The 13,579-nt window shown below is 41.1% G+C and overlaps 1 protein-coding gene across 1 annotated transcript in view; it reads right to left on the minus strand.

Moving 5' to 3' along the window:
• The window catches only part of adamts10 (ADAM metallopeptidase with thrombospondin type 1 motif, 10), a 44,339-nt gene that overhangs the window by 2,820 nt on the left and 27,940 nt on the right, over positions 1 to 13,579 (minus strand). Inside the window, exons 15-23 of the mRNA XM_044044682.1 lie at positions 13,188 to 13,251; positions 12,484 to 12,586; positions 9,728 to 9,861; positions 6,922 to 7,045; positions 3,419 to 3,499; positions 2,401 to 2,564; positions 2,193 to 2,319; positions 1,584 to 1,713; positions 594 to 798 (exon numbers count right to left, since the gene is read on the minus strand). Coding sequence (XP_043900617.1) covers positions 594 to 798; positions 1,584 to 1,713; positions 2,193 to 2,319; positions 2,401 to 2,564; positions 3,419 to 3,499; positions 6,922 to 7,045; positions 9,728 to 9,861; positions 12,484 to 12,586; positions 13,188 to 13,251 — 1,132 coding nt within the window. The remainder of the gene's footprint in view (positions 1 to 593; positions 799 to 1,583; positions 1,714 to 2,192; positions 2,320 to 2,400; positions 2,565 to 3,418; positions 3,500 to 6,921; positions 7,046 to 9,727; positions 9,862 to 12,483; positions 12,587 to 13,187; positions 13,252 to 13,579) is intronic.

A 13,579-nucleotide genomic window follows, 5' to 3' on the forward strand; every position in this document is an offset into this window, starting at 1 on the left:
GTGAGTGTTCATGAAAACACTCCAAGAAACCAATTACGGACACATAAAGACTCAGTGGGGGTGGAGTGGCTCAGTGGTTAAGACCCTACCTTGTGTACCAAAGACATCATGGTCGCAAGTTCGATTCCACCCCTGGCTAATTGTACTTGATTCCATTGTAAGTCGCTTTGGATAAAAGCGTCTGCTAAATGACATGTAATGTAATGTAATGTAATGTAGTAATACCTGTAGTTTTATGAACAATATATAGTCCTACTGTTCAAAGTAAGGATTTGATTATCCGTGCACATGAACAGTTGGTGACACTATAGATTTACATTCCTTTGTACTCTACTTGGAGGACATCATACGTCTTCACTCCTCCCAGAGCCTCCAGTTCACTCTCCGAGAGAATAAAAACATAGTCTTGGGGATTCCCACATGAGAAGTGTAACAGTGTTCATGTGTGAATCAACATGCTGATTGTGATTTGTCTGTTCCACGCCTCTGTTTTGTATTTCACGGCTTCTTGGCAGATGTTTGGGTTTGTGAGGTTCGTCAGGGAAGGAAAAACAAAAAAGGAATTGCTTCAAGTTTTCTATGCCGTTACCCACCTCTGACCAGTCCAGGGCCAGCCATTCGGGGGGGCAGCTGTGGTTGCTGCACGGCTCAGTGAGTGAGGGACGTGGAGTGGAACAGGTTGCGTCATCCAGGACTTTCTCCTCCGTCACAGAAATCCTCCTTTTACATAAAACCTCTCGAGTCTGCAGGCCGCCGTTACAGCTGCGACTGCACTCCGACCACTCTCCTGTCCACCAGCTACGAGCAGAGAGGAGCACAAACATTCGGTGGTACTTCATCAGTTTCCATGCAGTGTATAATAGAATATGGACATATGAAATTAGTTTAATGTTAATTGTAGCTGGACACCTGACCAATGCCTATATTAATGCACCTAATCATGTCCCACCAGACAATACTATCCCATTAGTGTAACTTTCAAACAGAATCTATGGGGAAATGATGTCTTGATACTTCCAAATTTTTAAATGTCTTGCAAAATCTTCACTATTGACATTTTCAAAAAGCATCTTGTTCAGGCTTGTCTTAGTTTAACTGCATTGTTTTTGTTGTTATTTTTCTTAACTGTTAATATTCCAGTGCGACACGGTGACGCAGTGGCTAGCATTTCTGCCAAACAAGAAGCAAGAAGATCACCAGTTCGGACCCCTGTTAAACTGTGGGTCTTTCTGTGTGGAGTTTGCATGTTCTCCCCGTGTCTGTGGCTCCTTTCTGGGTACTTGTGCTTCCTCCCACAGTCCAAAATCTAAGAGTAAGTGAACTGGACACTCAAAGTGAAGGTTGTGAGTCACGTGGAGGATAAAGCGTTAAAAATAAATGGATAACATTGTCTCTGTCTTGTGCAACTTAATGACGACTGTTCTTGAACGGAGCCATGTAAATAAAAATAAACATATCATTATATTATTGTGACTAGAAAACAACCTATTCTAAAACTGGAAACAAACAAAACAAACAATCCAAAGACACAAAAATGCATCTAAGATGAAAAGCTTTCAGTGGGGGTAAAATGTTGAACTCACGATGGGGAGCATGGCTCAGTATTGCAGGATCTCTTCTTCTCTTTTGGTTTGTTCTTCTTGTCACAGAAGTGGTTGAAGGCGACTGAATGATCGGACTGCTTCCTACACACCACCTGCTGGATCTGCACACCTGACACGTGAGAGAAGACAAACACACAAAACTAAACATAAGAGGTTTGCATTATGACATGATGAATAAAATCAACTACGGGGCCACATTATGGCCTGTGGGCTGCGGGACTGAGACCTCTGGCCTAGTGGAAAGGATTGGGTTAATTGGCCACACTAAATTGACCCAAGCTATGGGGCCACAATCAGTCACAGGCGATTGCTCAAATCAAATATGTGGATTAAAGCAGGTGATCTGCTGTGGTGACTCCACTAGAGAGGGAGAAGCCAAAATAAGAAGAAAAAAATGATCTATGACACTCTAAAGGCCAACACATCAGTGCCATATCCACCAAAACAATAAGATCCAAACACCTGCAGCTGCTGTGACAAGACTTATGAAAGTATAAAGAGACCCTGGTGTGGTGGTTTCTATTTACAGGTGTCCTCTTAAGTGACACAGTTTGTTGCTTAGCGTAGGTGTTGTTGTTGTGTTTCTACCTCCTGCACAGAGAGCGGAGCAGCGTGACCAGGACGTGTAATGCCAGGCAAAACCATTCAGAGGTTCCCTGTTGAGTGGGGGGTTGAAACGATAGTGGATCCCTGGGTTCTCCTCCCTCACCAGCACCTGCACATGTACAGACATTTTACACTAAAAAGAACATAAATCATTGTAGAGAGGAAAAAATAACAGTGTTTTTGTTCTTACCATGACAATAAGTGTTATGTTTGTTGGCCCCAGAGCTTCAAGAGTTTCTGGCCCATCAGTGGGACGCCTGTAGTGGAATATGGTACCAGCTATATCGAACCTGCGTGGTGTGTCAATGGTCAGCTTCCCATTGATATAATACTGGTCACCTTTACTCTTTAGCACTGAGGTATAGAGGAAGAAAGGGATGCTGATTAAAGAGAGTAAATATTTCTTAAAGTAGAATAGAATACAGCAACATGATCAGTTTTGTCTCTGTGACAGACACTTAGAGAGCCACTGCAGTCAAAAATGTGTAGTTTTCAGAGAACAATAAATCAGATTCATGAAGTCACAGCTTTTAGCACCCCTCTGATTTTTGTTTCCCCTGAAAGTAGTGGAAAAAGTTCATTTTCAGTGGGAAATAACAGCAGTCAGAACTTAAATATGGCCAAAATTGATACTTCCGACACATCACTACAATCGGCAGTGACGCAAACTATTTGGCATCTCATGATATATCTTGACATTTTACTCTTAGCCAGTAAATCACAGGTGAAAGTCATTTCATCAGGTTTCTCTGCATGAAAAACACCAGGATATTAAATTTAGTTTGAAATTATATTTTCTAATTACAAGTCAAAATGTCTGTTACAGTCTGACTGACATGACATCAGCCAACTTTGTGACTAAAAACCTGAGGAGAACAGGAGCTGTTTTAAAGACCCTTTAGGTCATCACACCAATACTGATCATATCATTTATTTTGTGAACTACACTTGTGTTATTGATTTTTGGTGGCTACAGCTCTTCCAGAACACTTCACTCACCAGCCACTTTATTGGGTACACAGGACTCCTAATGAAGTGGCAGGTCTAACACCCTGTGTCGTCTTCTGCTGTAGCCCCCATTCTGTTTTGGGATTGAACAGGTGTTTCATTGATATTCAGATGAGTTTGTAAAGTTAGCGGTTGTGTCCTCACCGAGTTCCCTTGAGGGACAATCATATTAACAACGGTTAGTTTGAATATCATCTTACCAAGGTAGTTGAGGGAGATGTTGAGCTCCTGTATGTGGATGAACACTGAACCTTTGGGAATTCGGACCACTTCTTCATAACCTGAGACACACACAGACAAACAAAACAAAACTCAAAACAAGGTGAAGGAGGTTTATTCACTGGGGATCGCTGGATTGACTCATGCGTAGTGTTCAGCTCTGTGGGACACTGATGGACTAAGCAGAGGTCTGAGGTTCCAGCTGCATTCCTGGGCAGCCGGCCTCAGCTGCTAGCTTCGGCTCTTTGTTGGAGAGTGAGGACGATGCCAAGAGCCGGCTCTTCTCCTCTCTTCCCTCCATCTGTTTTAGTCTCTTGTCCCTTTTCTTTCTTATGCTCATCCGACCTCCAGCTGCTTTTCTTAGCTATGATCTGCTGTGCAGTGCTGTAAATAACTTCAGCCTCGCTGAACGACGAGCAAATTTAAAGACAAAAAAAACAACTGACGGATAAAATAATTTTTACCACAAGAGAAAAGGAGAGGTTTGGCTTATGACCTCTCTGTGGTTCTCTGAGAGGTCACACTGACCCCAGGTCTGAGTCTAAATGTAGGCGCACTGGATCAGAGGGACAGAGTTTAAAGTTTTTGTCTTCAGAGACAGACGCACACACACAGAGTGAGGATGTTCTGTTAACAATTGAAGGACCAGTGGTGTTAACAGAGCAAAGGAGCTGTAAATCCCTGGTTCATGACACTTCAGTAACCCCTCTCTGCAGACCAGAGACACAGGCTGGACATATGGAAAGAAAATTAAAGGGACATCACTGCTGAAAGCACTGAGCGCAAACTACATAACAAAGCATCACTAAAAAGTGAGTCAAGAGAAAAAAGAAATTCTACCATCAGTATAACTTTTTAATCATTAAATGCTCTGTCTGCATGGTTGAACCATCAGACCATCAGATCCTCATTAACAGATGATGAGTGATTCTGCCACGTATGGATCTGTTTGAGGCCAGAACAGTTAAGTTAGAGATGAAACCAGGCTATGACGTGTTTGTGATGAAGTATGTACATTTTTTTAAATAATGTTAAAACTAATGATTTAATATTGAGTTAACCAATTCTAAGCAGTTTAATTCAGAATTTTTAGAGGATGTAATAATACATTTCAGCTACATGTGTTGTAGCTGAGTGGCTGTGGAAGGAAGGAAGGAAGGAAAGAAGGAAGGAAGGAAGGAAGGAAGGAAGAGTGGGTCATCCAAAAAGTAAAAAGGACCCACCTCCAGAATATTGAACCCCAAATTACCCCCCTGATGTTACAATTAGTGAGTGAGTGAATGTGTATTTGAATATGTGGGTGATTGAGTAATTGACAGGTAGTGTGAGCTTTACCAATTTACCATTCACTACAAATGACATAGCTCTATGTCACGTGTAGTTAACGGTGCATGGACATCACTGTCTCCATATGTTGAATCCTAGTTTCACTCTCTTCAAACATTTTTAGCATAAACTAGAACCACTGTGAATGTTCATGTTTAAACTCAGTAAAAAGAGAAAATCCCTATAATCAGGATCCAAATACTTGTGGGAACTTTGACACCAGAAACTGTTATAGAATTTTCTATAAATGACACAATTCTTTATTCATATTCTGGGAGTACAGCTAATTAAGAGGGTATTCCACTATTTTTAAATAGAAATAGTTCTTGAAACAGATGTCAAATTTCCTTGGTGGAGAGACGTCTTTTTTTTTTTAATCTGAGAAAAAAAACTCTCAGATGACGGTGTCCTAGCTTTGGCTAGAGATCAAGGAACCTGTCAGTCCCACTAAGTGACTTTTTCACTCTGGTGATAATGTCAGATATTTTGAGGGTGGTTGACAGACTGTGGCCTGGTCACTGTGGTCCAATGCATGGCTGCCTTTTTTTTTTGGGTGTGTCCCCGCTGAGGAATCGCAGAGAGGGGTGAGTGGTGACAGTTGGGTGAGAGATTCTGGAGTTGGTGTTGTGGTGAGAATTGTGACCCAGAATAGACACAACAGCAGGCAGACCTCAAGCCACACTGGTCGGACCTCACCTAAATCTGTCTGCCACGTGTCCCTGGGTGTCTTGTGGATAAAGATATATAGAGTTTATGGTATGCATGTGTACGTGTTTGTGTGTGTTTATGAGTGATTGTTAGATTATTTGGGTATTTCAAGGAATTGTCTTGTTCAAGCATCAGTGCAGTGCATTTGGACATGATGTAAATTTAGTTATGTTTTATTTATATAAAAATATAACTAAACAAAACAGGACCCTGAATGAAGCCCTGAGGTACACCACCACAAAAAACATTTGACAGAAACTTAAACTACATAGTGGCCCATCAGTGAAACTACTTTAGAGTTTATATATATATGTGTGTATATATATATATGTGTATATGTGTATATATATATATATATATATATATATATATATATATATATATATATATATATGTATGTACACATATACAAATTATTGAACTGTTTTAAGTCAAACAACCAGACTTCGCTCAATCTTAATTGTGCTTGATTTAAGAGCTAAATTTGATGCCGTAAATCATCACATTTTACATGGCTGATTTAACATCATATAATAATAATGATGCAGTTAGAACTTCTTGTTAAAATTAGGCTCTAAAGTAGCTTCACTGATGGACTATGTAGTTAAATTTTCTGTCAAATATTTTTTTTGTGGTGGTGTACCTCAAGGCTGTTTTGTTTAGTTTTTCCATCAAAATGTTGAGGTTTTCTCTTGGTTAAATAATAATTAAACATTAGATATAATTGTATGTATATGCAGATGACACACATGTAAAATATGCCTTCATCACAAACATAATATGTAGAAACCTACACTGACTCACTGAGGGCTGGCCAGAATATCTACAACCTTTGTTAAACAGAAATTGTAATTCCCCACATTTTCATGAAAACTGCTTGATATAGACATGACAGAGGATAAGAGAAGTGGCTGTTCAAATCTGTGATTTGATGCAGCTCACTTAAATCTGGGCTGCATCCGCTCCCAACTGTTTTACATACACGTCTTTCATCTTTAAACATTCGTCACGAAAGCCCAGAGTAAAACAGGTGCTGCGATGAATTGTTGCACATCTATGTTGAGTTTTAATGGCTTTGTCAAATAAATGATTGAGACATTATACTGCTTTGCAGGTGAACTGTCAATTAGATGATATATTTTGAATATCTTGGGATAGTCTAACTCAATTGGCAAGGTAGTTTTCCAAGACTCATTTACAATCCAAAGCTTAAGAATCCAAGGTTTGTCCACATTTTTGGCAAAGGAGAATAATTATGTTCCATAACTCCCCATTGTAAATGCCTCATGTTAACTTAATCTGATTCTAAGAGACAGTAATAATGCCCTATTCAAAATTTAAACCACATTTCACCACTGCTAATGAAGAAAGGACATGTCAAAATACTCTCTTGTTTGAGGATATAGCTCCCAAAAGTTAATTTATGAGAGGACTGACAAATGTTCTGTACCCCCTTCAGGAAGCGAGTCGTTGAAGAGTCCCTCAACACTCAAGCAGCTGCTCCCGTCAGCCCCACAGATCCGACAGCGGTCCTCACGTACGTCCGATCCGAGGATGCGATCGCAGCCGACGTGCTGTGGGAAGAAAGGGAACGAATGAGCTGCAGGGGTCACTCAAGGTCATAGGTGAAGGGGCACAGTCAGAACGTGGAGAGGTGTCACAGGCTGAGCTGAGGGATTTCCTCTAATGTCTTCCAGACCACTTTCCCATAACACAGAAATATCAGATGGTTCGTCCAGATGTGTTTTCTGATCCTGTGCAGACATAATGCTCTTAGGTTGCTGAACTCATGGCTGTCGACATAAATAAGTTTCATGATGAGCAAAGCAGGTGATTTCACTCAAACCCTTTAACAGTCAACCAAACCTAAACAATAGTGCAGAGAATTAATGGCAACTGCTCTGATTCCCACCTATTACCTAGAGACAGATAATAAAGCTTAGGTTTGTTATTACTTTCACATTGATAAGGTCAGAGTTCGACACTTAATCTAGTGTTGAAAGTATGAATGAAAGTATGAACAAAATGTGTTTGTAATCTGGAGAGTGATGAGATATATAATCATAAAATGATAGAAGATCAACCTTTGTCTTTACAAGCAATGGTGGTGTTGACGCTTTAAAAATTGCTCTATGTGTCATTCATTCACTTATTTACCAGACAGAAAATTAAACAATATTGGTTTTCAGTGGTGGTCCCTGGTTTTTGCTGTAAAATATAAATATTTCATGCTCTTGTAAGATAACATCTTGTAAGATAAAAAAAAAAACAATGAACAACTTAACTGGACCTTTTTGTTTAATGACATGAATCTTTGGTTGGTCGTCTATTTAATTTGTTCTTTTTTGTTTTGAAATACAGGATAAATCCATTGATCTCAAACTTTTTTATACCCAGAAACACCTGAGAAAATACTCAGCTTTTGAAGTGACACAATTATCACCAACAATAAAATACTGTGGTGTAAATAGTTTGAGCAAAAGTCAGCTACAGACTTTTCACAGGAGGCAGATTTATTCCCAATGAGCTCATTTGCTCTCTCATCATCCTCCTCTTCCTCACATATACTTCACACACTAGTATAGTGAAATTAGATTAAGATGGAGAGAGAGAGTCACAATTCCTCAGCTCCACTCCGATCACGCACCCTGGTTTATACAGCAGAACAGTATTTCTGGTTTTCCTCCAAGTACCACCAGAGGAAGCTTGTGTACCACTGGTAGAACACGTCACACATCCAGGGTTTGAGAACCCTGGATGTGGAGAATATGGTTTCATAAGAATTTCAACTTGCAACAAAGAAAATGTGGAAGTCAAACACTATGTTTGGGATAGTTATGTGCACCCAGAACACTCAGCTATGCTATACCATAAAATATATCTGGGATTTAATTGTGCTTCTAAGAAACTTACTTTAAAACAATTTTAACTGAGGTGAGTCGACGGGTGAACTCCCTGTAGGAGCGCCACATGTGCTCGGTTAATTTCATGAAAGCGCAGGTGTTGCTAATGTTTTTGTACACTCTATATTTTGTCCAACAGATCCAGGAAAACGTGAGTGTACCAGATGTGCCTTTTGTCTGCAGCAGCATGTTGTGTTTAACAAGACCATCTGTTGCTAGACCCCTTTTCTACCACCCCTCCCACATCTCTAGCTCTCCTTCTGATTCTCCCTCATTGACAGATGGAAGCCACTGAAGAAAAACCAGCATGGGGCTGCAAACAACTGATAGAGATCTCTCCCCCGGCATGTTTGAGGTTTGGTGTGTGCATAAAATATATGAGAGGTGAGATGATAAAGGAGAGCAAAAGGGGGAAGAGGCACTGACTGGACAGCAGACAGAAAAAAACTGTAAGAATGAGGAAAAGAAAGGGGGCGGGGGGAGTTGAGGGACAGACTATGAAAATAAAAGGAATGGAGAGATGTAGACTCTCCATTCCTCTCAGGAAAGAGACACGAGATAATGAGACTGCAGTGAATGAAGGCCAGTCAGCAGTGCAGACAGAGAAACAGCTGAGCTGGAGGGTCACTGAGTTCCTGCACAGCACAGTACAGAAGAAAAAGATGAGTGAAGGAGGGGAGAGAACAGAGATGTTGATAAACAAAATAGTCTTCTTGGATTAACCCAGGATCTCCAGCCTCCCACAGCTCATCAGTGTAAATAAGAGGGCTGCATTTTGTTATATCAGTGCAAATTAAGCTTCCATTTTTACGTTAGGGTAGAAATGTAAAAAGTCCGCTGTGGTTCCCATAACAACTAATATGTTAATCCAAAGATGCAGTGCAGATACAAACTGTAAACAGCAGACAACATTATGTCCAGAAGAACTAGGAGAAAAACGATTCATCCCAAGGGCAGATCATGACAAGAAAAACAACCAGAGAGACATCCACCTAAACACAGCGCTACTGCCAATACTTCTTTTTGGTTAACATTCGTAGACAAATGTGTTTCAATTGTTGGACGGACGTGTTGCAGAGCTCCACTTCATCAGGACAGCAGTTTGTTCATTAACAGTTAGGATTACACAGAGAGCACTGTAATGGGAATTCAAGATTACTGCCAAAGTTAAGATAATTTTTCAGTTAAGCAGCTGGTCATGGTGATTATCACCAGCCAGCGCATAAACTACACAGTGGAGTCTGTCCAGAGACTAGAGACTAGAGTATATGTATATATACTCAAACACTGTCTCTACACACACGTGAAAGTACAGCTTGTTTTTCATTGTTGCAGAAAAAAACCTCATCTCACCTTGCACTCTCCATTTACACACACATCCAGGGAGTCATCTCTGCAGGGTGTACCATCCACCACAGCTGGAGCACGCTCCGTGTAGAAGTTATAACCTTCTGCCAGACAGTTTAGAGAGCAGGGCTTCACCCCACCTGGACACACAAACAAGAATGAAGGATGTTTCATATTATTGACAGATGTGTGTGTGTGTGTGTGGTTGCAGTTGTTCTGTTATCTGAGTATCAGACGCTAATAAGGTCGCTGTTTTTCATGAATAAATGCAGGTTGACACATGACTACTGTTTTCCTTCAATAAATGTTAACAAACTCACAAAACTCACACAAACAAAGAGCACAGCAAACAGTTGGGAGAGTGGTTCCATTCAGGCACTGAGATTACGAGTATGTGAATCTAATCTTGTGACAATAACAACCTAAAACCCGAAACGCCTCTGAACCCACTTAGATAGAACTTCAACCAATCAGACCAGTGATCAGGATGACGTATGCAGAGTAACGGAGAAGGTGCTAACAAATGTGCTTTGTTGTAGTTTTCAAGGACCAATGATGCTTAACGACTTTGGCCTGGTGGCGCTTTGTGGAGCAGCCGAATCGAGAGACAGCTGCTCTTTGGTGGTCGCCATGTTGGATACATAAACAAACATTCTTAACACTTGACATATCTACCTTCGTAATCTTCCCGACATTATTATCTCAGGACAATAGACGTGCAATAGAACTCCAAAATGTGTAATATGTATTCGATACCATGCTTATAGTGTGTATTTTATTATATTTATTTTACTGTATATAGCGCTTATTGTCGGTACAGCTTCAGTTTCTCTACCCTTCATTGCAAATATCCTCTTGAATCTACATGAACATCATGGTTTACAAGAGCAGACGTGTCACTGACAGACCAAACCATGAGAGACATTAAACCAACAACAAAAGAAAAGTGTATGTATGCATGTTATTACATCTGTTGCAGCAGCAGCAGCAGCAGCAGCAGCAGCAGCAGCAGCAGCAATAAAGCCATCAAGTCATCATGTGGTACACAGCAGAGCCTTTATAATCTTTACAAGCACTTCTAACACGGGCAATTGATTCTAGGTGATGATGTAGAATATGTGCACATGCAAGATGATACCCTTTTCATCCCCCCACACACATACACAATCCCACAGAGCCTAGTGGTATATATCCTTCATTCATCCGTGAAACTTGCCAACAAACTCCACTATTTGAGTGGCTGTTGACATCAGTCTGGGCTGTGTTTGTTTGTGCTGGCAGCGCTGAAGCAGGTACAGTATGTACTGGGAAGAAGAGAGAGAGAGGGAGAGAAAGAGAGAGAGAGAGAGAGTATGTACTGGCAGGGCTAACAGATGATAAAGTGGTCAAACCATGGAAAAATACAATTCCCATGGTGCCTAGCTTTGGCAGGGCACTCGTGGCTTGCAGAAAGGTCTGCGTATGTGAGTAATAACTTGCAGGGTTGTATGTTCTACAGAGAATGAAGGTTGACTGTGAAGGATGTTGGACTGAGAACAGTGATGTGGAGCAGCTTGTTAAAAAAAAGCTGCTAAAATCGACAAACGTTAGTGTTTTTTTTTGTTTTGTTTTTTTAAATGAATTTTCTGTCTGAGCCGAGAGTGAAAAGCCGTCTCTGGCAGAAAGTAGAATGAGAGAGATTGCATCACAGTGAGCAGAAGTCAGGAGGTTCACATACTCATCCAGAGCAGCGAGGACAACAGAGAGAGGAAAGGAAGCTGCTCTTCCCTGAGTGAGAAGGTAAAAGTGAAAGAATGAAACCTAAATCTAAGGAGCGTGAGGAGGCTGCAGAGGACAGAAGAGGGGCTGGGCGGTGTGATCTGGCCTGAACACAGGGCAGAGTCTCTGGCACGGTTCCTACTTTAACAGCTGCAAGGGATTTCCATTGTAAAATCAGCTGACTTGATGAAAGGAGCACTTGTTGCCTGAAGTTGGAGTTGGCTGGCCGGGCCATCTCTGTAAGCCATTATGTTATTGGAGGGCTAGATTAAAGGCAGTTATGTCGTTGAAACTATTTATCTTTCACGTCCAGTGTAGTGCTCATCAGGAGCAAGGAATTCTTGCAAGGCATGATGGGATGCATAGCTCTCTGCAGCCAGCATCTGTGAGCCAGAGTGGAGAGAGAGAGAGAGTCTGCAGCTTCAATTCACTTTCTCCTCACAGACACAGACACTTTGAATTTTGGTTTAGCTGCTCTATTTTTGTTGACCTGTGTTGACTGATTACAAATATCAAAAAGAAGACGAGTGGAGCTGGAGTGGACCGAGGTGTCGAGTGAGGGTGTGGGGGAGCGGCTGGTGCAACTGGGGGAGTCATGGAAAGACAGCCAAGATCACAGAGGTCTTAGGCTTGAGAAGATGTAATGGCCTGTTGTTGACAGTGATGTTTAACTCACAGTATGTCATTTCTGCCGTTAAGGCTCTCTCAAAGAAAACTATAACAAAAAGCCAAGGTATGGTGACGTCAGGAAACGGCGTAGGGTCATGGGAATTGTTGTTCTGTTGCTTCACGAGCGGAGCTTCACTGGCTGAGTAGTCGTGACCCATTAGTGACAAATACACACAGACAAAAGACACACACTGGCTAAATAGTAATACAGTATATTACCTTGTTTCATTGGGGATTACCTTGAATTTAAATACAAATTTCTAAGGATTTAAATACATTTTAAAACAGAAAAAAACAGGAAAAGACACATAGACAGAATAGGTTCACTCACTCACCCCCTCTGTATGGCCTCCAGGTGTAAAATTTTCCCCGGAAAGGAACACTGTCAAAGTTGGAGCACTGAATCTCCCTGAAATCATGAGATCCAGTGGGGCACTCCTGTGGAACACACACACACATCTGAGTACATTATCAATAAAGTCAAATTTCTTCACTTATTTTTATACTTCTTTATAAAGTTATCACTTTTATTGACGTTTTATTTTTTAAATAAATTATTTTTATTATAATTTTTTTTATATTTTTATTTTTTATTGTCTACGTGAACACAAACAATGTAACATGATGTGTATGCGCGTCCTTCATCTGTCCTGTTGGCTCCTGTCAAGCAGTACTATCAGGCCTGACTGAGGGAGCACTTTTGTGTGTGTACACCAGCAAAGCAGGGGTGGGGCGGGGCAACATCTATCCCATTTTAATTTGTTGTTGCATTGTCTCCTTCTCTGCGTACCCTTGCACAGCAATTGCCTTTCTTTATTTAATCTGCCTTAATTTAAATTTCAAGTCTTCCTTTGTCTTCTTTTCCTTTTACTTTGTTTTGCACCAAAACACCAAGGCAAATACTGGCAGTAAAGCCGACTCTGCTGCAGAATAAACACCATCAGCAGAGTCTTGTGCAATGACTTAACACAACAAAATTGAATCAAGTCAATAACAGTACGCTAACCAGTTGATGACACTGAGGAACAGTGGTACTCACGTCAATATTGCAGGACCTGAAACGCTTTCTCTCGCCGAGACAGTACTTTCCACCAATGGTTGGCCTGCAACCAAATACAAAGAGAATCAGTCCAGTCAGTCACATCTGAGTACAATTTAACATGATCTAACCTCCATCACACAGCACTGGCTGGCTGCTGGCTTCTCCTGCCTCCATCAGTGTGTTTTCAATCTTGCCGTCTGTCTCTATTATTGCTTGACTGTGTATCACACACCATCATGACAACACCTCTGTGGTTTAAAAACAGAGCCGAGAAGGTAGCCAGAGCCAGCCACCGCCAAATGGCTGCCTCTGCTATACTTTCAACAAATTTAAACATTATGGAGCTGAAGCTAAATGTGCAACACGATGCACACAAGGCCACTGGCCTC

Source organism: Solea senegalensis, linkage group LG14 (assembly GCF_019176455.1).
Source record: "Solea senegalensis isolate Sse05_10M linkage group LG14, IFAPA_SoseM_1, whole genome shotgun sequence".
NCBI classification, from domain to species: Eukaryota; Metazoa; Chordata; class Actinopteri; order Pleuronectiformes; family Soleidae; genus Solea; species Solea senegalensis.